The sequence below is a fragment of the Oncorhynchus nerka genome, linkage group LG25, assembly GCF_034236695.1.
Source record: "Oncorhynchus nerka isolate Pitt River linkage group LG25, Oner_Uvic_2.0, whole genome shotgun sequence".
NCBI lineage: Eukaryota > Metazoa > Chordata > Actinopteri > Salmoniformes > Salmonidae > Oncorhynchus > Oncorhynchus nerka.
Genome location: NC_088420.1, coordinates 14,027,541 through 14,053,884, shown reverse-complemented (window position 1 = coordinate 14,053,884; position 26,344 = coordinate 14,027,541). Strand labels below are relative to the sequence as shown.

At 44.6% G+C, this 26,344-nt stretch overlaps 1 protein-coding gene and 1 pseudogene across 1 annotated transcript in view; one reads left to right on the top strand and one right to left on the bottom strand.

Moving 5' to 3' along the window:
• Positions 1 to 9,561, top strand: part of LOC115109057 (MAGUK p55 subfamily member 7-like) — a 31,326-nt pseudogene extending 21,765 nt beyond the window's left edge.
• Positions 9,562 to 9,638: 77 nt separating this feature from the next.
• LOC115109757 (obscurin-like) overlaps positions 9,639 to 26,344 on the bottom strand; it is a 54,776-nt gene continuing 38,070 nt past the window's right edge. Inside the window, exons 46-71 of the mRNA XM_065009577.1 lie at positions 25,407 to 25,509; positions 24,878 to 25,007; positions 24,612 to 24,701; positions 22,656 to 22,789; positions 22,399 to 22,538; positions 22,173 to 22,285; positions 20,731 to 20,899; positions 20,282 to 20,369; positions 19,943 to 20,143; positions 19,587 to 19,647; positions 19,260 to 19,337; positions 18,877 to 19,049; positions 18,735 to 18,761; positions 18,483 to 18,635; positions 18,337 to 18,382; positions 18,144 to 18,212; positions 16,228 to 17,989; positions 15,974 to 16,105; positions 15,762 to 15,884; positions 15,390 to 15,557; positions 15,140 to 15,245; positions 14,677 to 14,916; positions 14,029 to 14,246; positions 13,789 to 13,885; positions 10,566 to 10,715; positions 9,639 to 10,401 (exon numbers count right to left, since the gene is read on the bottom strand). Coding sequence (XP_064865649.1) covers positions 10,221 to 10,401; positions 10,566 to 10,715; positions 13,789 to 13,885; positions 14,029 to 14,246; positions 14,677 to 14,916; positions 15,140 to 15,245; positions 15,390 to 15,557; positions 15,762 to 15,884; positions 15,974 to 16,105; positions 16,228 to 17,989; positions 18,144 to 18,212; positions 18,337 to 18,382; positions 18,483 to 18,635; positions 18,735 to 18,761; positions 18,877 to 19,049; positions 19,260 to 19,337; positions 19,587 to 19,647; positions 19,943 to 20,143; positions 20,282 to 20,369; positions 20,731 to 20,899; positions 22,173 to 22,285; positions 22,399 to 22,538; positions 22,656 to 22,789; positions 24,612 to 24,701; positions 24,878 to 25,007; positions 25,407 to 25,509 — 4,952 coding nt within the window. The 3' untranslated portion in view covers positions 9,639 to 10,220. The remainder of the gene's footprint in view (positions 10,402 to 10,565; positions 10,716 to 13,788; positions 13,886 to 14,028; positions 14,247 to 14,676; positions 14,917 to 15,139; positions 15,246 to 15,389; positions 15,558 to 15,761; positions 15,885 to 15,973; positions 16,106 to 16,227; positions 17,990 to 18,143; positions 18,213 to 18,336; positions 18,383 to 18,482; positions 18,636 to 18,734; positions 18,762 to 18,876; positions 19,050 to 19,259; positions 19,338 to 19,586; positions 19,648 to 19,942; positions 20,144 to 20,281; positions 20,370 to 20,730; positions 20,900 to 22,172; positions 22,286 to 22,398; positions 22,539 to 22,655; positions 22,790 to 24,611; positions 24,702 to 24,877; positions 25,008 to 25,406; positions 25,510 to 26,344) is intronic.

Below are 26,344 nucleotides of genomic sequence, written 5' to 3'. Positions count from 1 at the left end.
AAACATGAGCGCCGCTACTGTGTCACCCGGCGGGAGCTCTTGGCTGTTGTGGCTTCCGTCAAACACTTCAAGTACTACCTGGGTGGTCTGCCCTTTACTGTAAGGACTGACCACTCTGCTCTCCAGTGGCTCATGTCTTTCAGAGAGCCAGAGGGGCAGGTGGCACGCTGGTTGGAGGAGCTTCAGCCGTATGACTTCACGGTGGTGCACAGGGCAGGGGCACGCCACTCCAACGCCCGACGCCATGTCCCGTCGGCCCTGTACTGCAGACGGCTGCCGCCACTGTGAACGGAGAGAGGGACGGGAGAGAGAGCTGCGGGCAGAGGAGGGTGTCTGTGCCACAGTGTGTCAGGCGAGCGGGCCTGTCTGCTGTGAGCTGCAGACTGTCGACGTGGCTGAATGGCGGCAGCAGCAGGGACGGGACACAGACCTACAGCCAGTGCTACAGTGGGTAGAGGCGCAGGTGAGGCCACCATGGGAAGAGGTGACAGCGCTCTCACTCGCGACCAAAGGGTTGTGGTCGAAGTTTGAGAGACTGCGGCTGGCTGATGGCGTGCTACAGCGGGCATGGAAGGAGTCAGCTACGGGAGAGGAGAGGTGGCAGGTGGTGGTCCCAAAAGCATTGCGGGAGGCTGTGCTCCAGAGTACTCATGGGGGTGGGGACTGGACACTTTGGGGTCACAAAAACACTGCGCCGTCTCCGTCAGGGCTTCTACTGGGGGCAGCACAAGAGGGATGTGGAGGACTTTTGTCGCCGCTGTGACAACTGCACAGCGAGAAAGGGCCCCCAAGGCCGCTCTCATGCTCAGCTCCAACAGTTCCCAGTGGGGGCTCCCATGGAGAGGGTGGGAGTGGATGTAGTTGGGCCGTTCCCCACCACAGACAGTGGAAACCGCTGGGTGCTCACGGCCATGGACTATTTCACAAAATGGCCCGAGGCCTATGCTCTGCCTGACCAGGAGGCAGAAACCATCGTCGATGCCCTGACAGCGGGGATGTTCAGCAGGTTTGGAGCTGCAGAGTCCATCCACAGCGACCAAGGCAGAAACTTTGAGTCCCGTGTGTTCGCCACCATGTGTGAGAGGCTGGGTATGCACAAGACCCGCACTACTCCTCTCCATCCTCAAAGTGATGGCCTTGTGGAGCGCTTCAACAAAACGCTTGGACAGCAGCTGGCCATCGTCTCTTCCAAACACCAGCGTGACTGGGACAAGCACCTGCCTATGGTCCTCATGGCATGCCGCTCCGCCGTCCAAGACTCCACCTCCTGCACGCCTGCCCTCCTCATGCTGGGGAGAGAGATCCGCACCCCTGTGGAGATGGCGTTTGGTCGGCCCCTGGATAGCCCTCATGTTCCTCCGGGGCCGGAGTATGCCCGGAGACTCCAGGACCGCCTGGAGACAGCCCACACCTTCGCCAGAGAGCAGCTGGTGAATGCAGGTGTGAGGCAGAAAAGGAACTATGACGTGCACACCCGGGAAGGCACTTTGTGGCTGGGGAGCTGGTCTGGGTCTACAGCCCCTAAGAAAAAAAGGCAGATGCCCCAAGTTGGACAGTCACTGGGTGGGACCCTGCAGTGTCCTGGAGAGGGTAGGGGAGGTTGTGTACTGGTGCAGCTTCCTCCCAGGGGGAGAAAGGTGGCACTGCACCGGGACAGGTTAGCCCCATACAGAGGGGCCTCTTCTCCCCAAACCCCAGGAACCCCCACAATTCCCCTCTCTGGCAATGACATTCTCCAGGCACCCACCCTCAGGTTTCGCAGAAAAGGCTCCAGACAGCCCACTCCCCCTGTCTCCCCCCTGTGTCACCGCGTGGTTCCCCAGAGCCACGGACTGTATTACCCGTTCCCGCTTCCTTGTCCCCCATATCCCTGCCTTCATCCCCTGGTTCCCAGAGGGGCACTCTGCGACCATCACGGTCACGCAGGCAAAGGAGACCTCCGGGTCGCTTCAGAGACTTTGTTTGTTCCCTCGGGGACGAGGGACTTTGTGGTGGGGGGGCTGTGTAGCGACCCGCACAGACAGCTGTGTGTTATGTGTTAGGCTAGGAGGTGGTTGTGTTGTACTGACCAGTACCCGGTGTTCGCGGGGTCCGACATGTCAATCAACCTGCTATCTGCCAATCACGGGAATGCCTGGAGTGTTCTGATGCCGGGCATCCTGGTGGTTGGCGGAGTGGCGTGGAGGGGGGTTGGGCAGGGGGGTGGAGCATTGGAAGTTAAGACCAGGTTCAGCTTTTGTTCTCTCTCTTACGTCTGGGCTTCACAAGAGAAGGTCACGATTGGCTTGTGGGTTATCTGTCATCTTTTTGGCGTGTGCTACGGCCCAAACAGTAGCCTGTGTAAAGTTGGTTTAATAAACCGTCAATTCGCAAACTCAAGCCTCTGTCTGGACAATTGTTCATTTATGATCTAGTCAGGTCATTACAGTATGTAAACTTCTGACCCACTGGGAATGTGATGAAAGAAATACAAGCTGAAATAAATTATTATCTCTTCTATTATTCTGACATTTAACATTCTTAAAATAGTGGTGATCCTAACTGACCTAAGACAGGGAATTTGTACTTGGATTAAGTGTCAGGAATTGTGAAAAACTGAGTTTAAACGTATTTGGCTAAGGTGTATGTAAACTTCCGACTTCAACTATATAAAACCTGTAACTTACAGCTTTTCTGTACCTACAGAACTCCATCACTACCTTGTTGCCCTCTTTTGTACACAACCTTCACACCACCTCTTCACCTACATAACCCAGCCTACTCCATTCCGACTGACACTGAAGCTCCCATGCTCAAGTGAACTGCACCAGTGGCTCTCCAAATGATCCCCCTATAAGATACAGCAATAAACATTATTTGTTGTGCCTTTTTTTTGTTTTCTCCGTAGGCCTGTTCTGTCTACCTATGCTTCTGGGGGCTACATTACTGCCCCTAGCAGACGTCCTATCGTCTGTTTCATCTGCAGGTGTAGCTATCTCCTCTTAATTTTGTGTTCTATCCAACCAAGTCTAAATGCCATTCATAAAAACATTGTGAAGAGATATTGATGGGGGTTACTTTCATCTTCACAGTATAGAGTGACCAAACTAAACAATACCAAGTGCATACTAGTTATGCCAGTTTGCACTTTGTGGTAAAAAGCTTTTGAAAATAGCCCCCTGTGATTCCTCAGTGGATCCCCACCCCTCCCCCAAAAGTTGTCACATCCATAAAATGTCTGTTACTGTATGTACCCACCATTAGCATCACAACATTCTGTTGAGATTGATAGGCTTCATAGTAAAGCATTTTGTTTGATATTTCATATACTCCAGTTCAGTAATATTAATTGAAAGTATGGATCATAGCTGCTAGCACAATCTGGTCCCGTTGTCAAGGCAGATATCCTCACGACTATTCTATTAATTTGATCAATACATCTATGTGATTTCCTACGACTTAAGCAATAACAGTTTTTGAGGAAGATAGCTGTTTGATGTATTCTATTTCCCCCCAAGAATATGGATAATGGAGAGAGTTGAGGCTTGATGTCTTCAGTTGAGCTCTAGTTTTATATATTTAGATTTTTTTAAATAACGCAGTAACTGCACTACCAGGACTATGAGCTTTGCTGGATTCAGTCTAATGTGATTGTCTATTAGTTAGATTTTTTTTAATATATAATAATTTTACCATTAGAAAGCATGAAATGCTCTCTTCATAGAGAGTACCTTTATTTACATCTATCACAGTCCTCTTTTCCCAGTGAGACATCTATTTTACCAGGATATACTGTATTTGAATGTGCTGGGATTCCTTCTCAATCTGAACACACCTGTTATGTTGCAATGCTAATGTGCATGTGTTGATATGAGTAGCTGTAGGTTCATTATGAGCATTGTTGTCCCTGTTGAAGTGATTGTGACAAGTTTGTCCTGTGTTCCCTACATGGTTCCCCCCAATGTGTTAGATCCACTGTGACTGTGATGTTGTAGAGGAATAAAATCATCACAATGGTAGGGGACAGTAATGTGTTAGTTTGATGTGCCCTGTACACCCTGTCTCCTACTGAACTGTTATATACTGTACTGTGTATATATACTATTCCTCTTGCATCCAGACAGCGTGTCTTTTTTGCCCGTTTCTAATCACCTTCCACATTTTGTACTTGGGGGTCATTCATTGTGTGATTTGCTTCTAGTGATGTGAATGTCAATTTCCCTAATTGCTTGTAATGATGTGAATAAAAATGTCTATCTACCCATACTTATCCTTGCATTTTTATCTATATCACCCTTTTTAGTGCCTGAATACTAATAATTATACATCTATTGTACCCTGTGAGTTTACCCTTCATTAATTTATAAGAACTCCATCCTGCATGACTGATTACTAACTGTTTCTTCTTCTCTCCTGTCTGTTTCAAGATTACCACTTCACAAACAGGGAGGCTATGCAGGAGGATATTGACACGGGAGAATTCATTGAGACTAATGAGTTTTCTGGCAACCTGTATGGAACAAGGTAGAGTACATTTTCTGAACTTTTGGTTTGCACCAAAATGTCTTAGAGTATTTAAAAAAAACTTTATTACACTAGGCAAGTTAGTTAAGAACGAATTCTTATTTACAATGACAGCCTAGGAACAGTGGTTTAACTGCATTGTTCAAGGGCAGAACGACAGCTTTTTTTTTTTTTACCTTGTCAGCTCGGGGATTCGATCTAGCAACCTTTCAGTTACTGGACCAACACACTAACCACTCGGCTACCTGCCGCCCCTATGTATGAATCGGTGATGATCAGTGGTGTAATTTTATAGTTTGTTCAGCGGAATCGTAGATGCAATTAAACAAAGCTGTGTTTGTTTTCTCCACAGTAAGTGTGCTGTACAGGACGTGAGGGCCAAGGGCCTCATTTGTATTTTGGATGTGGATATTGCGGGAGTGAGACACATCAAGGAAACTGACCTGGACCCCATCTATGTTTCAATTCAGCCCCCCTCCATTGAGGTCCTGGTAAGAGTCCACAACCATACATTGCACAGCGTTCTTCTACTGCAAGGTTCCAACAACAGGTGACAAATTCGGCTCGCAATTATTATTATTTGGCCCCCAAAGTTTTAAGCAAACAAATAGAAGAAATCTGTTGTTGGACAAAGGAGACTGTAAAATCACCAGAAATTCAGCGAATTATTTTAATTTATAAAATCTGTTCCCAACTATACCCATGGATAAATTGAAAGACATATGTGATTGTGTCTCAATGTAATTAAGGTATTAAATTATGTTATTGTGAAATACATAATACATTTGAGATTATTTGTGACCCATTTGTAGTGTACAAATTATTAGGGGTTCACAGCATAGCCACTTTTTTGATAATTTGCCACACAGAAACTAGAGGCCATGAGTAACTTTGGCTTATCGGTATTGCTGTTGTAAGAAGTCTTACTTCAATCCTGATATCCGCCTCCCCGTTTGACCTGAAACTGTATTTGTGGGTGTCTTTCCTCATGTTGAACAAATTTGCCCTGAGGACCCATAAAGACCAGTCTCAACGTCAACAGTGAAGAGGCGACTCCGGGATGCTGGCCAGTGTGTCTGTTCTTTTGCCCATCTTAATCTTTTCCTTTTATTGGCCAGTCTGAGATATGGCTTTTACTTTGGAACTCTGCCTAGAAGGCCAGCATCCTGTGGTCGCCTCTTCACTGTTGATGTTGACTGGTGTTTTGCGGGTACTATTTAATGAAGCTGCCAGTTGAGGACTTGAGGCATCTGTTTCTCAAACTAGACACTCTAATGTACTTGTCCTCTTGCTCAGTTGTGCACCTGGGCCTCCCACTCCTCTTTCTATTCTGGTTAGGGCCAGGTTGTGCTGTTCTGAGAAGGGAGTAGTACACAACATTGTACGAGATCTTCACTTTCTTGGCAATTTCTTGCATGGAATAGCCTTAATTTCTCAGAACAAGAATAGACTGATGAGTTTCAGAAGAAAGTACTTTGTTTCTGGCCATTTTGAGCCTGTAATTCGAACCCACAAATACTGATGCTCCAGATACTCAACTAGTCTAAAAAAAAGGCCAGTTTTACTGCTTCTTTGATAAGCACAACAGTTTTCAGCTGTGGTAACATAATTGCTAAAGGGTTTTCTAATGATCATTTAGCCTTTTAAAATGATAAACTTGGATTAGCTAACACAACGTGCCGTTGGAACACAGGGGTGATGGTTGCGGATAATGGGCCTCTGTACGCCTATGTAAATATTCCATGAAAAAATCAGCCGTTTCCAGCTACAATAGTCATTTACAACATTAACAATGTCTACAGTGTATTTCTGATCAATTTGCTGTTATTTTAATGGAAAAAACATGTAATTTTGTTTCAAAAACAAGGACATTTCTAAGTGTCCCCAAACTTTTGAACAGTAGTGTATATTTATTATTATGTTCCGGATAAATGACCATTTGCTCAGAAAAAAAGCAGCCTGCGGCTGAATCTAGTTGCCTACCATTCTTCTACTATGATAAATGACCATTTGCTCAGAAAAAAAGCAGCCTGCGGCTGAATCTAGTTGCCTACCATTCTTCTACTATGCAGTTGAACTTTTTGCATGCTTGCTAGACCTCAGATGGCCACATGAAAAGTTTGTTCTTGAAATGTATAAACTGAAAATGCTTGGGGAACATTAATGTGTACAGGAAGAGCGTCTGAGGGGTAGAGCGACGGAGACGGAGGAAAAACTCCAGAGCCGCCTGGAGGCAGCACGGATTGACATGGAGGAGTGTAGGTTCACCATACTGTCCTATGTAAACATGGAGGAGTGTAGTTCACCATACTGTCCTATGTAAACATGGAGGAGTGTAGGTTCACCATACTGTCCTATGTAAACATGGAGGAGTGTAGGTTCACCATTCTGTCCTATGTAAACATGGTCCTATGTAAACATGGAGGAGTGTAGGTTCACTGTCCTATGTAAACATGGAGGAGGAGTGTAGGTTCACCATATGTAAACTGTCCTATGTAAACATGGAGGAGTGTAGGTTCACCATACTGTCCTATGTAAACATGGAGGAGTGTAGGTTCACCATACTGTCCTATGTAAACATGGAGGAGTGTAGGTTCACCATACTGTCCTATGTAAACATGGAGGAGTGTAGGTTCACCATACTGTCCTATGTAAACATGGAGGAGTGTAGGTTCACCATACTGTCCTATGTAAACATGGAGGAGTGTAGGTTCACCATTCTGTCCTATGTAAACATGGAGGAGTGGAGGAGTGTAGGTTCACCATACTGTCCTATGTAAACATGGAGGAGTGGAGGAGTGTAGGTTCACCATACTGTCCTATGTAAACATGGAGGAGTGTAGGTTCACCATACTGTCCTATGTAAACATGGAGGAGTGTAGGTTCACCATACTGTCCTATGTAAACATGGAGGAGTGTAGGTTCACCATTCTGTCCTATGTAAACATGGAGGAGTGGAGGAGTGTAGGTTCACCATACTGTCCTATGTAAACATGGAGGACTGTCCTATGTAAACATGGAGGAGTGTAGGTTCACCATACTGTCCTATGTAAACATGGAGGAGTGTTCACCATTCTGTCCTATGTAAACAGGAGTGTAGGTTCACCATACTGTCCTATGTAAACATGGAGGAGTGTAGGTTCACCATACTGTCCTATGTAAACATGGAGGAGTGTAGGTTCACCATATTGTAAACTGTTCCTATGTAAACATGGAGGAGTGTAGGTTCACTGTCCATGTAAACATGGGAGGAGTGTAGGTTCACCATACTGTAAACATGGAGTGAGGTTCACCATACTGTCCTATGATGGGAGTGTAGGTTCACCATACTGTCCTATGTAAACAAGGAGGTGTAGGTTCACCATACTGTCCTATGTAAACAAGGAGGAGTGTAGTTCACCATACTGTCCTATGTAAACAAGGAGGAGTGTAGTTCACCATACTGTCCTATGTAAACTGGTTTTAAAGCTACAAATGTTTGAGGGATGTGACTTGAACTAAGGACAGTCCATTGCATGCCTGTCGACAATGAGTTTTCATTTTTGTTTCTTCACTCTTCTGTTATAGGCAATGAGCCTGGATTGTTTGACATTGTCATTGTCAACGATGACTTGGATGAGTCCTATGAGAAGTTGCAAAGTGTTCTTAAGGAGGTGAGTCTTAAATGAAGATGGCAGATGGTAGATACAGGAGGTATTGACTAGATACATGCATTCCATGTTGGAGAAGTGTTTGTATATAATATGTTCTATAACTATATATAGTATCATGTCTTTCTCAATGGGACATGTCAGACATGTTCAAGGCAAAACCTGCAATTTTAATTTCATTTAAAGTGTTTATTGGTTATTACACAATTTGAAATATGACTCTGTAATTAGATCCCCTCGCTGAAAGTTAATTCTCATGTTTAATTACTCATCTACTTTATGTTATTACAAGTCCTTGTTCCAGTATGTAACTAATATACTTTGTAATTTCACCTTTGTATTACCATGTTAAGAGCTTCAACCCAAATGTTGAGCACTTTCTACTCCCTCAACAGGAAATAATGAGAGTTCAGGAGGGCATCAAGTCGTAAGGAACTACAGTAAGAGCGTCCCAGTCTTCCTCTTGCCTGGTCCCTTACAGGCGATACATAAACCAACATTTGACACCAGCTAATTTCGATTTAGCCACAAAAGGGAACGTTCTGAAGGTTGCCATATGACGACTGTGGGGATATCCGCAGAAACGCGTACTACTGTATGCACCTAAGATTCAAGAAGATGGTCTAAAACTCTTAGGTTGTTTTCCACATTCATTCAGTCTGTCATTTATGAGTAATTTTGAGTAAGACAAAGGGACATTTGAAAGGTACGTATAGAGTATAGTCAAAAGTTAATGTCTACTTCATACCTTACTGCCAACTGGGCTTGAGCCATGTAGACAAATAGAAACCACTGCCAAAGACATTATAATCTAAATGTTTGACAATATACTTAACATGCCCCTGACTTGACATTTGTGATGAATGCCTTTGACTTGTGCGATGACCATCCCGCATACAGTATGATGGACAAACAACCCGAGAAGTAGTAAAATAAAAGTTGTGCATAAAACAGTGTCTTAGCTGTGAAATGTCATATTAGCGGACTAGCTTTGAGGTAAACACTGCTATGTCTTCATCTTAATCTAATTATATTCTTATTGGTCAAATAGTAAAAACACCATTCTGTGTTCTGTAGTCTCATTTTTCTCTCTTGGTTTTAAGCAATGATAGTGTAGTCTGAATGATGTTACACCAAATGTAAGGATGTGTATGGTGGGGTGTTATACTAATTGAACAGTATTTGTGGATGAATATGTAACTGACTGGGTAAGGACCAAAGCACTCAACACACAGCTTTCATGGGTCAAAGGTCAGACCGGAGGTTGTCAGTTTAACTCGCTGGTCAATTACTGTAGCCATCCATCTGCAGAAAAGAAAATGTGTGTGTCTTGTAGTGTATGCTTTTGTATGCAACGGAGCTAGACAAATAAAAAGTACTTAACACTCATACTGTTTCATTTGTTTTTCAGTGCATACATCACCTGTCACAAGGTACAGGAATACTCAATGAAATCAAACGATCATCAAAAATGCTTACTCATGATCTTATTCTCCATTTATACAATGTAACAAGACAATTGAAAACATGTAAAACATTGCAATCGTGTAAATATTTCACTCCTAAATATCTATACAGTGTATATTTAAATATCTGTCTATATGTATCTACCGATAGGGATTTCAACGTTCCTCTCTCTGTGAGACAAAGCTTTATGCTGATAGGGGCCCTTGCTATGCTTTGGGCACATGAACCCTCTTATCTGTCGCTTTGGCTAATAAATCACAAAATCTACAAATCTAGCTCATGAAATATTAACTTTTGTCATGTCCAATGCCGCAAACTCAAAGGAACAATGTTTTCACGTTTTCAAACTCGTGCAACTGTATTTGCATAAAGCATCTAACTGAACATTTCCCTGATATTATGACGCTGTAATTCAACCAAAGCCAAACTCATTCAGACAAACACTTAACTTTAGACAGCCATTAATACATACACATTTGACCAGTTTCCATTTTAGGTTAACATTTGTAAGACATCACATATTTGTGACCAGGATCTGGGCTATGAAGAGGCATCCAAGTCCAGTTCATGTATTTCATAACAGTCTACTGGAAGAGCAGATCAATGGAAGAACGGGCCTTGCAGCTTGGTGCGGACCTGGTCTCGTTTCACCTGTCTCTCCTTGAGGAAGGCCTGCAGCTTGTCGGTGGAGAAACACAAGATGGAGTCTCTGTGTTTGGAGGTGGCCCGCTCACCCCGTACCCACGGGATCTGGAGGCACTCAGCCGCTGAGGGTCTGGCCCTGAGGAAACACATCGGAAAAATTCAGAAATGGTTGGTTCTGGTTGTTGTAACGTTAACACTACCAATCAATTACCCCTCAATGAAACAACTTTGGGTGTACCTTGGCTATCTCAAATAATAAGTATAGAACCAGGTTGGCTAAGATGTGGCCAATGGACTCACCAGGCCTTGTTGCTCAGTGTGTTCTTCATGAAGGTGATTGCTGCCTCTGACAGGCCAGGGTAGCATCGGCCAAACTGGATCTTCCCCTTCCGGATGTTTCTGTCCCTCTCCCAGTTGAGGTCTGAGTGGAACGGGCTATCTGCACTCAACCTAGATGGTTAGATACATCAGAGGACAAAAAGAGGAATACATGGCAGTATTACTCTACACTGAGTATACAAAACATTAGGAACACCTTCCTAATATTGACACAAACCAGTGCTCCTGGCACCTACTATCATACCCCCTTCACCATCTGAATGGCACACATACAGTACCTTGCAAAAGTATTCATCCCCCTTCCTATTATGTTGCATTACAACCTGTAATTTAAATGGAATTTTATTTGGATTTCACATAATGAACATACACAAAATAGTCCAAATTGGTGAAGTGAAATGTAAAAAAAAAATAATAATAATAATTGTGCGTGCATATGTATTCACCCCCTTTACTATGAAACCCCTAAATAAGATCTGCTGAAACCAACTACCTTCAGAAGTCACATAATTAGTAAATAAAGTCCACCTGTGTGCAATCTAAGTGTCCCATGATCTCAGTATATATACACCTGTTCTGAAAAGGCCCCAGAGTCAGCAACACCACTAAGCAAGAGGCACCACCAAGCAAGCGGCACCATGAAGACCAAGGAGCTCTACAAACTGGTCAGGGACAAAGTTGTGGAGAAGTACAGATCAGGGTTGGGTTATAAAAGAATATACAAAATTTTGGAACATCCCCCAGAGCACCATTAAATCCATTATAAAAACAATGGAAAGAATATGGCACCACAACAAATCTGCCAAGAGAGGGCCGCCCACCAAAACTCACGGACCAGACAAGGAAGGCATTAATCAGAGGCAACAAAGAGACCAAAGATAACCCTGAAGGAGCTGCAAAGCTCCACAGCAGAGATTGGAGTATCTGTCCATAGAACCACTTTAAGCCGTACACTCCACAGAGCTGGGCTTTACGGAAGACTGGCCAGAAAAAAAGCCATCGCTTAACTTCTTGGATATAGGGGGCGCTCTTTTAATTTATGGATAAAAAAACGTTCCCGTTTTAAACAAGATATTTTGTCACGAAAAGATGCTCGACTATGCATATAATTGACAGCTTTGGAAAGAAAACACTCTGACGTTTCCAAAACGGCAAAGATATTGTCTGTGAGTGCCACAGAACTAATGCTACAGGCGAAACCAAGATGAAATGTCATACAGGAAGTGCCCCAGATTTTGAATGTGCTGTGTTCCAATGTCTCCTTAAATGGCTGTGTATTGGTCACGAATGACTTTAGACTTTCTGTCATTTCCCCAAGGTGTCGACAGCATTGTGACGTATTTGTAGGCAAATCATTGGAAGATTGACCTTAAGAGACTACATCTACCAGGTGGCCGCTTGGTGTCCTCCGTTGCAATTATTGCGTAATCTCCAGCTGCGTGTATTTTTTGTTTGCTTCGAGGAGAAACACAGCTGCCACGAATGATTTATCATCGAATAAATATGTGAAAAACATCTTGAGGATTGATTCTAAACAACGTTTGCCATGTTTCTGTCGATATTATGGAGTTAATTTGGTAAAAAGTTTGGCGTTGTAGAGACTGCATTTTCAGATTTTTTCTTAGCCAAACGTGATGAACAAAACGGAGCGATTTCTCCTACACAAGTAATCTTTTTGGAAAAACTGAACATTTGCTATCTAACTGAGAGTCTCCTCATTGAAAAAATCAGAAGTTCTTCAAAGGTAAATTATTTTATTTGAATGGTTTTCTTGTTTTTGTGAAAATGTTGCCTGCTGAATGCTAGGCTTAATGCTATGCTAGCTATCAATACTCTTACACAAATGCTTGTGTAGCTATGGTTGAAAAGCATATTTTGAAAATCTGAGATGATAGTGTTGTTAACAAAAGGCTAAGCTTGTGAGTGAATATATTTCTTTCATTTCATTTGCGATTTTCATGAATAGTTAACGTTGCGTTACGGTAATGAGCTTGAGGCTATAATTATGCTCCCGGATACGGGATTGCTCGACGCTAGAGGTTAAAGAAAATAAGCTAACACGTTTGGTGTTAGGCATGCGGGAGACTCCCTAAACATATGGAAGAAGGTACTCTGTTCAGATGAGACTAAAATTGAGATTTTTGGCAAAGGAAAACGCTAAGTCTGGCGCAAACCCAACACCCCCCATCACCCAGAGAACACCATCCCCACAGTGAAGCATGGTGGTGGCAGCATCATACTGTGGGGATGTTTGTCATCGTCAGGGACTGGGAAACTGGTCAGAATTGAAGGAATGATGGATGGTGCTAAATAAAGGGAAATTCTTGAGGGAAACCAGTTTCAGTCTTCCAGAGATTTGAGACTGGGATGAAGGTTCACCTTCCAGCAGGACAATGACCATAAGCATACTGCTAAAGCAACATTCAAGTTGTTTAAGGGGAAACATTTAAATGTCTTGGAAAGGCCTAGTCAAAGCCCAGACCTCAATCCAATTGAGAATCTGTGGTATGACTTAATGATTGCTGTACACCAGCAGAACCCATCCAACTTGAAGGAGCTGGAGCAGTTTTGCCTTGAAGAATGGGCAAAAATCCCAGTGGCTAGATGTGCCAAGCTTTCAGAGACATATCCCAAGAGACTTGCAGCTGTAATTGCTGCAAAAGGTGGCTCTACAAAGTATTGACTTTGGGGGGTTGAATAGTTTTGTATTTTTGTGTTATTTCTTGTTTGTTTCACAAACAAAATATTTAGCATTTCCAAAGCAGTAGGCATGTTGTGTCAATCAAAAGATACAACCCCCCCAAAATCTATTTTTATTCCAGGTTGTAAGGCAACAAAATAGGGAAAATGCCAAGGGGGTGAATACTTTCACTAGCCACTGTACACAATACATGCCTCAATTATGTAAAGGCTTTAAAATCCTTCTTTAACCTGTCACTTTCCATGTATCTACACCGATTGAAGTGGATTTAACAAGTGACATCAATAACAGATCATAGCTTTCACCTGGATTCACTTTGTCGGTCGATGTCATGTAAAGCACAGGTGTTTTTAATGTTTTGTATACTCAGTGTTTCGTATATAGGATCAAACTGACGCATCCTGGGCAATCGGGGCTCTAAACATTCAGAGAAGTGTAATTATTGCTAAATGAATGAATCCTCATGTGTCTTTCTATACTTACATTATAAAAGCTAACACCCCAATAGCCCAGATGTCAGTCTCAGGTCCGACTCCTTGTCCGTCAAGGATTTCCGGAGCTTTAGGAAGGACAATGTAAACTGACAAAACATGATAGAGAGAACATTCTTCATAAGAGTTTTACATTAAATAACGTTTCCAGAAGTACATGCCAGTTAATATATAGTTTTGTTCAACACGTCATCCTTCCTGGTAATCGTCCCAAGTCATCCTCTTGCTGTACCTTTCTCTTGTCCCTGAATATGCTCTATGTTGAGTGTCTGTCCGGGCATGAAGGACTGAGCGGAGCCCAGGTCTACAATCTTCAGCATGTTGCAGTCCGTCACCAGCATGTTGTCTGACTTGAGGTCCAAGTGGACAACCCGACGGCCGTGCAGGTAGTCCACGGCACTCAGGATCTGAGCCAGCAACTCTGCTACATGGAGCTCAGAATACAGGTCTCTGTTTGGGGGAAGGAGGGAGGTGAAGTATAGTCCCTCTTTGTTTATATAAAACCCATCTTCTACATGGGGTTTTCACTTTAAACATTTTTTTTAACCTTTATTTAACTAGGCAAGTCAGTTAAGAACAAATTCTTATTTTCAATGACGGCCTAGGAACAGTGGGTTAACTGCCTGTTCAGGGGCAGAATGACAGATTTGTACCTTGTCAGCTCGGGGATTTGAACTTGCAACCTTCCGGTTACTAGTCCAACACTCTAACCACTAGGCTACCCTGCCGCTGCACTAACCACCATTGGTACTCTGTAAGATGCAAGTCCCCTTAGCCAGCTAACACTACAAACCAACACACACACCACCACCAAACACTACTAAGTAATGTCGTAATGTAAAGCAGGCAGCGATCATATTCAATGGTGTGTCTGTCTGACCTCTCAGCCAGGTTGTAGAGCAGCTCTCTGCCGGCACACAGCTCTTGGATGAGCACCAGGTAGTAAGGGGTTATGTACGCTGTGTGCAGCTGCACCAGATTGGGGTGGTTGAGCCTCTTCAGCAGCTGGTACTCTCTGAGCACCAGCTGTCTCTTCTCTGGCCTGCAGGGGGTGATCTTGGCAGCAAACAGCTGCTGGCTCTGGCTGTCCTGACACTGGGTCACCACGCTGAAACGGCCCCTGATACGGACAAAATGTTGCAAGTAGTGGTGAGAGACATTGCACACACATCTGTCTAGGCTACTTGCAGGCATGAAGTAAAGATGTGTCATAACTTTTAGAAAAATATGTGTATGCTGTTGTGCAAGGGTTTACATTTTAATTTAGATATGCTAAATTAGTACACATTCACGTCGTCCAAAAGAATCTGCAACTTTCCTAACCCGGTATAGATATTCAGTACCTGTTGATCTCAGAGAGGAAGCTGTAGGTCTTGTGGCTAGGTTGACCTCCTGACCTACTGCCCTTTGAACCTGGGGACTCTGTCTGGATGAGGGGAATGTGGGTCTCTGTAGTTCAAAGGAGAAGTATTATGTCTGGCCACACACTCAACAAGGGAGAGGGAGCACTAAAACAGAACATCAAAGACTTTCACCAATAAACATATACATTTACATAAGGAAATCAAAATTCTATATTTAGAATTTTCTTGCCTTCAGGATGGGTTGCCATAACAACAGGTGGAGAAGGGTCACTAAAAGGTCCTGTGCCTGTCTTGATGATGCAGCCAACCCTGAACACGTACCCTGCTCCTCTGGGTAAGTCCTTCACCACGTAGCAACTGTCTGTCACCTCCTCCGACAGGAGCTTCCACTCCACACCTGTGGCAGCACAGAGTAAGGACGTTTCAAATATTTAACGTGCAACATGTTGAGATCGTCATCACCAGTTGCCCACTCCAGTAGATAGTGTCGTAAACAAGATAAACTTGTTAAGTTTAGCGTAGCTTCACTTCACCTGGACATATCCATTTTTGTACAAAATTGAAATATTCTGTGTGATCTGTAAGCAGTGTTTTTTTTTACCATCTGTGCTGTACTGAACACCGTAAACCACTGGGTCGCTGGACTGCAATGGTCTCCATACCAGCAGAAATCCACCTGCCTCCAACTGGTGCACGTCAGGCCTGGTGGGGCGGATAGGCATTTCTGGAGAGAAAACAGAAAGACACATTTAGAATTGCAGAGAGACAGTATCCTGCTGAATAGATTGTAAATTGAGTCTATATATACTTGACCTTTGTTCTTTTTGAATGCAGGTATTTTGGGTATTTTGAAGGAGAAGAACTTGGATTTCTTTTTTGGGCTCTCCAAGCCAGGGCTTGCCTCTTGCTCAGGCGGAACAGGATATGAACCCTTTAAAATTGGCCCTGCATCACACCAAGAAACATAAAGATTCAGATTCATCAGAACTAACTGAAAAAAGGTTTCCACCTCATGAGAGAGATCTCATTTCAAAAAGTGTACTAAACAAAATTGTATGGTAGCTCACCTCCCTTCGTTAAGTCCTCCTTGCTGGACAATTTAGTGAACAGCTTGGTGAGGCTAGAGGCTGATGCCCTCATCTTTTTCTTTAGTGACATGGTGGGGGTTTGGGGCTCCAATTCCCCTAGTGTGGGTCCCTGCTCCGCGCCCTCCAGTTGGGAGTAGGAATGCCCTGCCCAGGACTGCCTGCGGAACAGATTCATTAACCCAACTTTGGGTGACATCCTAGGAGACTTCCCCGTGGGCGGTTTGGCCTCGAGGGCCGGTGTGGACGCATGCCTCTGGAGTCGTGCCTTTGTGTCTCTGGCCCTTGGGGGCCTCTCTGGGGCCTTGATGGACAGACTGGGACTGGGTTTCACCGGCAGGACCTTCCTCTCTACCGCACCCTTATTTCTGTCCGTTGGGTTCTGGTTGGGGTGTGTTGTCCTTCTCGGTGGGATCTGAATTTGGCCTCTCTGGCGCTGGGGCTCCTGCTCAGCATCCTCAACCTCAGATGCCTGGAGCAGGGAGCAGGGGGACGGGGTGATCAGGGGCTCCTCCTGGTCATCATACTCATCCCCTGCTCTCCCTCTATGTGTGGCAAAAGGGCGGCAGTGGGACATATCCTCACAGGAGCCCAGCCTGCTGGAGGCCTCGGAGCCATGCTCGAGGATGAAGGACTCAGCCAGGGAGCCCTGCGAGCCAGCCAGGTTCTCCACTTCCTCCTCCCCTGGTCTCCCCTGCTCTGGCATAGGGCTCTTTTCTTGACCAGCATGGGGCAATTTTGCACCCAGTTTCTGAAGCTTGGCTATAAGCTGTGCGGGAGCCACTGCCACTGAACCTCTTCTACCTTTGATCTGGGGAGGGGCAACGACTAAGCTCTTATCCTCCTCTTCATCAGTGAAATCCTCCTTAAGACTCAAAGCACCTTCCTCTTCTCTGCGTTTGGTGGATCCTGGTGAGCGTCGGGAGTAGTCGTCCAACGACCTGCTCCTCCTGTGCGGGGGTGCATTGTGCGAGAGGCCGACCCCGCTGTCGAAGGAGCAAGACTTGAGCATGGACGACTGCAAAGACCCTCGCCTTTGCCCGTGATTGGTATCTCCCTCGTCCTCCATGTACTCAATGAGTGGCTCGTTAAGGCGGCTAGAGAGGCTGCTGCGGTGCGGTTTGCGGCCCCTCTCCTGTTTTTTGGCCTGGAACTTGTCCCTGAGGGTCATGTGGCGGGCGGACATGGGCGAGAGCTGTGCGGAGCTGTCATAGAAGGTGCTGTGGATCAGGCTGCTCCTGGCGATGCGCCCTCCTTCACTCCCGGAAACGGAGCTGTCATCACCCTCGGAGAAGTACAAGGATGGGCTGCTGTCTCGGCTGACCCTCCTCTCCCTCTGGGGGGTTGGCTGCCTGGAGGTGTCCGAGGACCCTACGGACTGCCTGCTTATGCTCCTTTCTAGCATGGTACTCTGTCCTCCCATCTCCTCTTCCTCCATGATCCTCTCCTCCTCCTCTTCGTCCAATTTAAGCTTGGCGAAGGGCTCAGGGATCCTGGCTCTCTCCATGAGGAGATCGAAGTCTTCCTCCTCCTCATCTTCGTCCTCCTCTGTGGTGGTGCAGTGGTGGAAGAAGTCCCAGGCGTCGGCCTCGTCGTACTCCGAGGAGGAGCCGCTGCTCATTGAGGTGCTGCTGGGCTCGTGGGGGTCCCGCGGGGCTGTGACAGAGGTCTCCCGAGGAGGGGCATCGAGCAGCTCTGGGATGGACCTCAGGGTGAGGACAGAGCCCAGGCAGGTCAGAGAACGCTGGGTTGCGAGGGGAGATAACGCAGGTGAAAGAGAAGACAGCACAGTCATACAAAGCTGTCAAGAGACAGTTAAGTAAACACTGGATATACTGCATAAAGAGAGAGATGAGACAAGACTGCACTGGACAGAGTTGAAAGTCTCATTACTGTACCTGCCATTTCCTCCTTGAGATAAAGACTTTCAGAGCCCTTGTGTTGATGTCATCAGTTTCATCCTCGCTCTGACGGTGTAATCAAAATGACAGAATGTGTTAGGCAAGAGTAATTGTTTTTCCTCCATTTATTTCATTTGTCTCCGTCAACCCTGGCTGAGACATACCAGTAAACAAATGGTATAATTCTTACCTGGAACCATTCATGCCCCAGACACTCAAATGCAGTTGGTCGCTTTCTGAAGAGAGAACAAATCATTTAGAGTTATATCCATATGATATATTTTTACGGCGAGGGTAGGAGGGATCTTTATTAATTTCCATGGTGGTGTATCTTACTCTGGGTCTGGCTGCAGGACCATGCGGAGGAAGTCCTGGGCCTCTGTGCTCCTGTAGGTGAGGTCAGGTGCGTCCCAGTTCAGTGTCCCCTCCCCCACCCTCAGCAGAGTGGCCCGGTCCGTCTCGCCCACAAACGGACAGCGGCACATCAGACTGCCAGGACACAGCATGATTTCACCGGTCAACGCTCACTCGCATTACATGTATGATGACAATCTAATATATAATATCAAACCTCAAATCAGTACTTACCATAAATACGCCACAACACCAATGGACCTAACAAAGATAAGACATTTCTGTAGTGATAAATCATCACACTGTACCTTCACATGACAGGAATGTCACAAACAGTAGCATAGATGTACTGAAACAGAGAGTACATTTAGCTTACCAGATGTCACTTGCCATAGTGACAGGGTCTTGATGTATGATCTCAGGTGCTACAAACTCTGGAGTGCCAAACTGGCTATACTGGTGTCTGGAAGTGTCCATCTCTTGACAGAAGCCAAAGTCACAGATCTTGATCTCCTCTCTGGGTGGAAACACCATTAGGATATTGTCCGGCTGTGTGAATTACAGACAGTGGGTGAGGGAACAGAGTAGTAGATTTAATAAAGCCTGTTCTATTCATTCTATTTCTATGTGAGGGAATTGATCATGTCATGTGAATGACCATTCTGAATTGTTTCAATGCACACAAAACAAAATGTATGTATTAAGAATCAAATGAAATATACCAACTGCTTTATGAATATGGATGTAGGAAGAGCTTACTTTGATGTCCAGATGAAGAATTTTCATGCTGTGGATGTGACCAACTCCCTCCAGGATTTGCTGAACGTACATCTGCACCTGGTACATCATATGGGCAGGTTGTAAGCATTCGGACAAAACAGGTCCAACAATGTTGTGTTTTACATCATTTAGCAGACGCTCTTATCCAGAGCAATTAGGGTTAAGTGCCTTGCTCAAGGGCACATCAGCAGATTTTTCACCTAGTCAGCTCAGGGATTCAAATCCGTTACTTTTCGGTTACCAGCCTGCAATCTTAACCGCTAGGCTACCTGCCGCCCTTCACAGAATAGAGATGTAATGTTTTACCTCTATCTCACTGACCGATCCCTTCAACAGCAGATGATCAAGAAGACCATAAGAAGAGCAGCTATAGATGGTATTAAGAAGAATATACAGTGTTATACATTGATCAAATTGAGCACATATTTGTTTTTTTTGTCGTCATGTTCCATTTCCTACTCCAGGTTTGACGTTTTATTTATTCGTACCAAAGAAAAGATGTGAAAGACAAAATAGTACAGATTTGATTAAAACTCGCAAACACGGTGTGCAGGTGAAGTTGTTCAAGCTCACAAGCTACAGTATGTTTTATTATTTACATTTCCACTCTTCATCAGAGGACTGCATGTGGAAGGGGCTAAAAGTGCCATGGTGAAGGATACGCTTCAGTGACCAGGACCAGGGTCCTGCGTGTAGAGAAGAAGTCCAGCAGACAGGACACCCTGGGGTGAGCCAACCGGGAGAGCAGGTCTCTCTCCTGGAAGGCCCTGGTCCTCGTACTGCTCCTCAGGGGCAGGAACTTGGCGGCAAAGCCCTCGCCAGTCCTCCTGTGGGTAACCCGCTTCACCACCCCATATGTGCCTCTACAGACACAGGGAGAAGACAAAGGACGGAAGACATTTTAGATAATTGGGACACAGCTAAAGGGAGCGTAAGTCTCCACGGTTGCAGATTGACTGCAGACTTGGGAAATAGGATACCCCAAACAGGTCAGTATTTACCTCCCTATCTCCTCATGGATGTCATACACAGAGAGCATCTTCCTCCTCTTCCCAAGCTCCACCTCCCTCTCCTGTGACTCCAGTGGACCTGCAGAAAAGAGGACCATGGCCATGCAGTCACAGGTAGTCCAGACAGAGAATAGCATGTATGTGGTGTTAAGTTGGTTTCAGATAAGGATGCACACCTTCCAAGCATATTGTGGTAAAACTGCCGAAGCTTTGGCATCAGCTAGCTTGAATGAATGTAACAATAAGGACAGTGAACAGAAAGACATACCCCACTGGGCACAGACATAAATTCAACATCTATTCCACGTTGGTTCAACGTAATTTCATTGATTCAACCAGTGTGTACTCAGTGGGATGGCTCTAGCAAAAAGTTGTGCACTACTGTAGAAGGGAAAAGGGAATCATTTGAGAAACTGCGTATGTGTGTCCTGAGGCCTCACCCTCCTCCACTGTGAGCTGAGCCTGACAGGATGTGTGTCCGGAGTCGTTATAGGCCCAGCAGGTGTAGATGCCACCATCCTCGCTCTCCGGGTACAGCACAGTCAGAGAGCAGCGGGCACCATTCTGGACCACCTCCACATTCTCATTGGCCAACAGCTCCTCTCCATCCTCCAATCATATAAGAGTGACACAGTAATAAGGTACAGCTTCTAAGACAACACAGGGGGTCTCAGACTCCCGGCAGTAGAGGAGGATACCAAATATTACAAAGGCAACAGAATCCATATATACTGAACAAAAATCCAAACGCAACATGTAAAGCAGGACTGTCCAACCCTGTTCCTGGAGAGCTATCATCCTGTAGGTTTTCACTCCAACCCTCATCTAGCGCACCTGATTCTAATAATTGGCTACTTGAAAAGCTGAATCAGGTTGGTTACAACTGGGGTTGGAGTGAAAATCTACAGGAGGGTAGCTCTGCAGCAACATGGTTGGACAGCCCTGATGTAAAGTGTTGGTCCCATGTTTCATGAGCTGAAATAAAAGATACCCAGACATTATCCATTCGCACAAAAAGCATATTTCTCTCAAATTTTGTACACAAATTTGTTTACAACCCCGTTATTTGAACTTTTCTCATTTGCCAAGATAATCCATCCACCTGACAGGTATGGCATATCAAGAAGCTGATTAAACAGCATGATCATTACACAGATGCACCTTGTGCTGGGGACAACAAAGGCCACTCTAAAATGTAAAGTTCTGTCACACAATACAATGTCTTAAATTTTGAGGGAGTGTGCAATTGGCATGCTGACTGCACAAATGTTCACCAGAGCTGTTGCCAGGGAATTGAATGTTCATGTCTCTACCATAAGCAGCCTCCAGTGTTGTTTTAGAGATATTGGCGGTATGTCCAACCAGCCTCACAACAGCAACCGCAGTTAACGACACCAGCCCAGGACCTCCACATCCATCAGATTGTCTGAGACCAGCCACCTGGACAGCTCATGAAACTGAGAAGTATTTATGTCTGTAATAAAAACCTTTTGTCTGGAAAAACTAATTCTGATTGGCTGGGCCTGGCTCTCCAGTGGGTGGGCCTGGCTCCAAAATGGGTGGGCCTATGCCCTCCCAAGCCCAACCATGGCTGTGCCCCCCAAGTCATGTGAAATCCATAGATTAGTGCCGAATGAATTTATTTCAATTGACTGATTACCGTATATGAACTGTAAGTCAGTGAAATCATTGAAATTGTTCCATGTTGGGTTTATATTTTTGTTCAGTATAGATTACTGCTCATTTGATAAGTGTCAGATATGCTGAAGTGATATGGTGCATGTCATATCATAATGAAGGTTAGTATGAAGTTATTTATAACAGTGAATCAGTTGATGGTGGTCTTAGATTGAGAAGGCACATCGGTTTGAAGCTTCCCTACCTTGTACCACTGAATCTCGGGGGTTGGCCTTCCTGTGATGATGATGGTGAAGGTAGCTGATTGGCCAGACTCCACACATAGGTCCTCTGCCGGCACCTGAGTGGAGGGAGGAGCTGAGGAAACAGGAAGTTAAGTAATTCCGTGAGATTATTCAAGTTTTAGGAACAGTGGCCACTTCAAAAACAAAAACAATGAACTACAGTGTGAGTGTGCACAGTACAAGTACCTGTTGGCATTTCCTGTATGGTCTCAGGGAGATAAAGTTCCTCCTCAACCTCGGGTCTTTCCTCAAGATCATTGGGGAACTGGGGCACCTCCACGTGGCCTCTGGTGGTGGGGTCCCTTTCCTCTGGGCCACCCTCAGCTCTGTAGAGAAAATATTGTGATAAAATATAGAGACGGTACATATATTGGGATAGAGAGAGAGAGACGGTGCAGTAGTATGATAATGTACAGTATCACAGTTCTGGCTGGTAGACTCACGGCTTAGCATATCCAGGCTGGAAGAGCATTTTGACGATAGATGTGGGGCTGAAATCTGTCTGAAGCCATTGCTTCACCATGGCAGTGGACCAGCCATCTGAGTCTGGAGGAAGCACAATTGCATCACTCACAGACTGATGTCCTTAGGTTCTCTTAGAGTCTTAGAATCCAAAATCATGACTTAATATTAGCTGGCCTTTAAGTTTAATATATTTTTTGAAGCCATGCCAACTTCTGACTGAGGCGAAGCGTGTCGAGGGATTAACAACTGTCTATTTAAAAATATAGAATGTGAAAAATATGATAAAAGCAAATATTAGGAACATACAGTACCCTTACCTCCAGACTCACATAAGCATAATAACCAGTGCACGTCCTACCTCCAGACTTGACGGACACCCAATAGTTTGTAAATCAGCTCATGAACAGGAAGACATGGACACATGGGGGGGAGGGGCATAAGGAGCGTCTAATGCCCAGCACATGACCATCTTGTATGGGTAGGAGTGGAGAGTTAGCTGAGCATGTGTTGGAGAGGAGAGAGGAGGACCCATTCACATGCACTGGGTCCATAATACTGGGAACATGATAAGACTTACATGATGAAGGCTCTGTAAGGTACTTCCTGCTCAGGGGAATACAGAGGAAGTGGGATGGAGAGCAGGGTTACAGAGAATGGATGGAGTCACATGATCAATTGGTGTCCAAAAGTCTAAAGGAAAACTACTTAGAGGTGAAATCATAGCTCATGAAGAAAAGCAATTTATATGTACTGCAATGCCAGTGATCTGTCATATGTATTTAAATTAATGGACTAATTGAATGTACTTGGTGACTTAAATGTGTTAACTGTGTTTGATATGGATTAAATGTAAGTAGGTCCTGATATGGACTCTGAGGGGGGGTTACTCAGATTAAGCCTAGTCATGGACTAAAAAGCAAGATCAATGGAGAATCTTCATTGAAAGTGCATTTCAGTCTTGGACCAGGCTTAATATGTGTCTAGTAAACACTTCTAGATGTAAATGAGCTATGGCCCCTTCTTTCTCCTGTTTGGAAAAGCTTTTTGGAAATCCACCAAGAGCAGTCAAATGGGGGCAAATGACGCAGTCCGTTCCAATACTATTCATTTCTGAAAGATGGAAACATGATGAAAACACAAACCAAAACATCCAATACTAAAGTGTATCAATGTCTTTCATGAATATGTACAACTACGAATGATATGATATCTATGTTGATTGCTAATGTAGGTGACTGGAAGTGTTTATGGTTTCAAGGGTGTTTGGAAGGACATGGAAGAGAAAGTGTAACCTAGGTAATGAGACAATCCAAATTGAAAATGAGGAATGGCAATGATGACTGACAGTGTGAAAACAGAGATAAAGTGAAGTGGTTTGAGGTAAATTGAAGTGAGGTGAAACTAAGGAATAACCATGGCATGTGCTTTCCTAATCCCTCGTCAGTTAACACTACATTTATATTGTCCACAGAATAAAACTGGGATAACACAATACTTATCCTTGTCTCTCATGAGAAATCAGTAAGAGTTGGACCTTGGGGATCTTTATCCTATATTATAAACTAGGGTGGTTCTAACTCTGAATGCTGATTGGCTGACAACCATGGTATATCAGACCGTATACCACGGGTATGACAAAACATTTCTTTTTACTGCTCTAATTACATTGGTAACCAGTTTCACCAGTTTAACCAATAAGGCACCTCGTGGTTTGTACTATATGGCCAATATACCACGGCTATGTACACTCCTTAGCAGTGGTATATTGGCCATATATCACACCTCCTTGGGCCTTATTGCTTAAATATATTACTGTCATCCTATTAACCATGTCTTATAGTGTAGACAGCCTTCTTCTCAAAACCTGCTTTCTTACTCCCAGGTGGACATTTACCTTGATTGGGTGGAACTCTCCTACCGTTGGTCAAGAGGACCTGTGGTTGGTCAGGCTCACTGTCAATCACTTGTGTGAAGGCGGCACACAGCTCTGCTTTGCTCTTGGCACTACCCAACTGGTTCCACAGCTGAAACATAACAAGATTTCACATTTTAAATTCACTTCTTTATAAGAGTGTTCAAAAGCTCCTAGGGTCCATTGCTATGAAGAAAATCACCAGTATATTGCACCTTAATGTTATACCTACATGTTAGGAAGAAGCATTACAAATGTACATAAAGGGGTTTCATACAATACGCATACCTCACACTCATACCGTCCCAGGTCTGTCTCTCCAGGGTTCATTATGGTGAGAGTGAGGATCCCACTGCGGGCGTCACTCTCTATGTGGTACTTCCTCTGGTCTGTCAGCTCTCTGGCATCCTTAAACCACCTGCCCCCAGAACATGCCAGGGCACACAACCAAATAACAACATGTGGGTGGATCTCAATGGGAACCTTAATAAGTATGGTTCAAACTTTGAATCCTGGGAGCCCATGTTCTCATGACAGTATGGGAATACTGAGTACAGATGTAGGATCTTAATTTGAGCCAGTTTGCTAAACAGGAAAATAATCCTGCAGCAACAGGAAATGTGAATTATTTCATGAATTATAATTACTGGACATTTTTGTGAGGGGAAATAGAGTCGGACATTTCAAAGTGGAAATTACAAACTTCAGAAGCCTTTTTAAACCTCAAATACATTTAAAGTTGTAAAATTGTCCTGCAACACGGTGATCAAATTAAGATCCTGCATCTGTAAACCCAGTGCAGTTTACTGTACCATACCTGACTCGGGGTAGAGGTGTGCTGTGCGTGGAGCAGGTAAACTGGACTTCCTCTCCCTCCATCAGACATGCACTCTGCAGCCTAGTAATGAACCTGGGGGGTGCTGTTGGACAAGAGGAAATTAGTTCATTCACTCTATGCATTACGAATTATCTTTGCACAATAGGACATGGAGTATACCGTAACATGTTGGATAGCAAAATCATATGTATACGATTTGTGTATTTCAGTGTATTTAAGCTCTAATCTTCATCAGCATGTAATTTGTGCGTGAGGTAGGCTGAATCATAGAATTAGGAATTAGAATACACTAATACATTTAATAAATAGTACATAGTCATTTAGTAGGATCTCTATGGACCGAGTGCTCTGTCAGTCCTGATTGTGGGTGCTGAGTTCAGCACCGAAGCGACTGCAAGTGACCGTTGACTCACTGTCACGTCTACTCCTGCTCCTCCCCTCCCCTTCGGCGCACGTTGTCGCAGGAATAGTAACCATCGGTCCTGGGAATCATCTTTGCGCACACCTAGCACTCATCTTTACGCGCACCTGTTAATCATTATGATTCACACCTGTTAATCATTATGATTCACACCTGTTAATCATTATGATTCACACCTGTTAATCATTACGATTCACACCTGGACTCCATTACCTTTATCATTTCCTCCCCTTTATATATCACTCTCCCATGTTCACTCACTTCTTGGTATTGTTCCTGTGTATCGGCGTACTGCCTTATGTTAGTGTTGTGTTCTTGGCTTTGTTGTTTTATTAAAATGGTTCACCTGCTTCCGACATACCGCCCCATCATTACAGAATACCAACTCAAAATACGGAAGCAGCAGGACAACCGGACATCTCCCAGGTGATTGATGAACAAGGTGACCTTCTTCGTCAACACTATGTTCAACTGGGGATGGCCATGGAAGATGTTC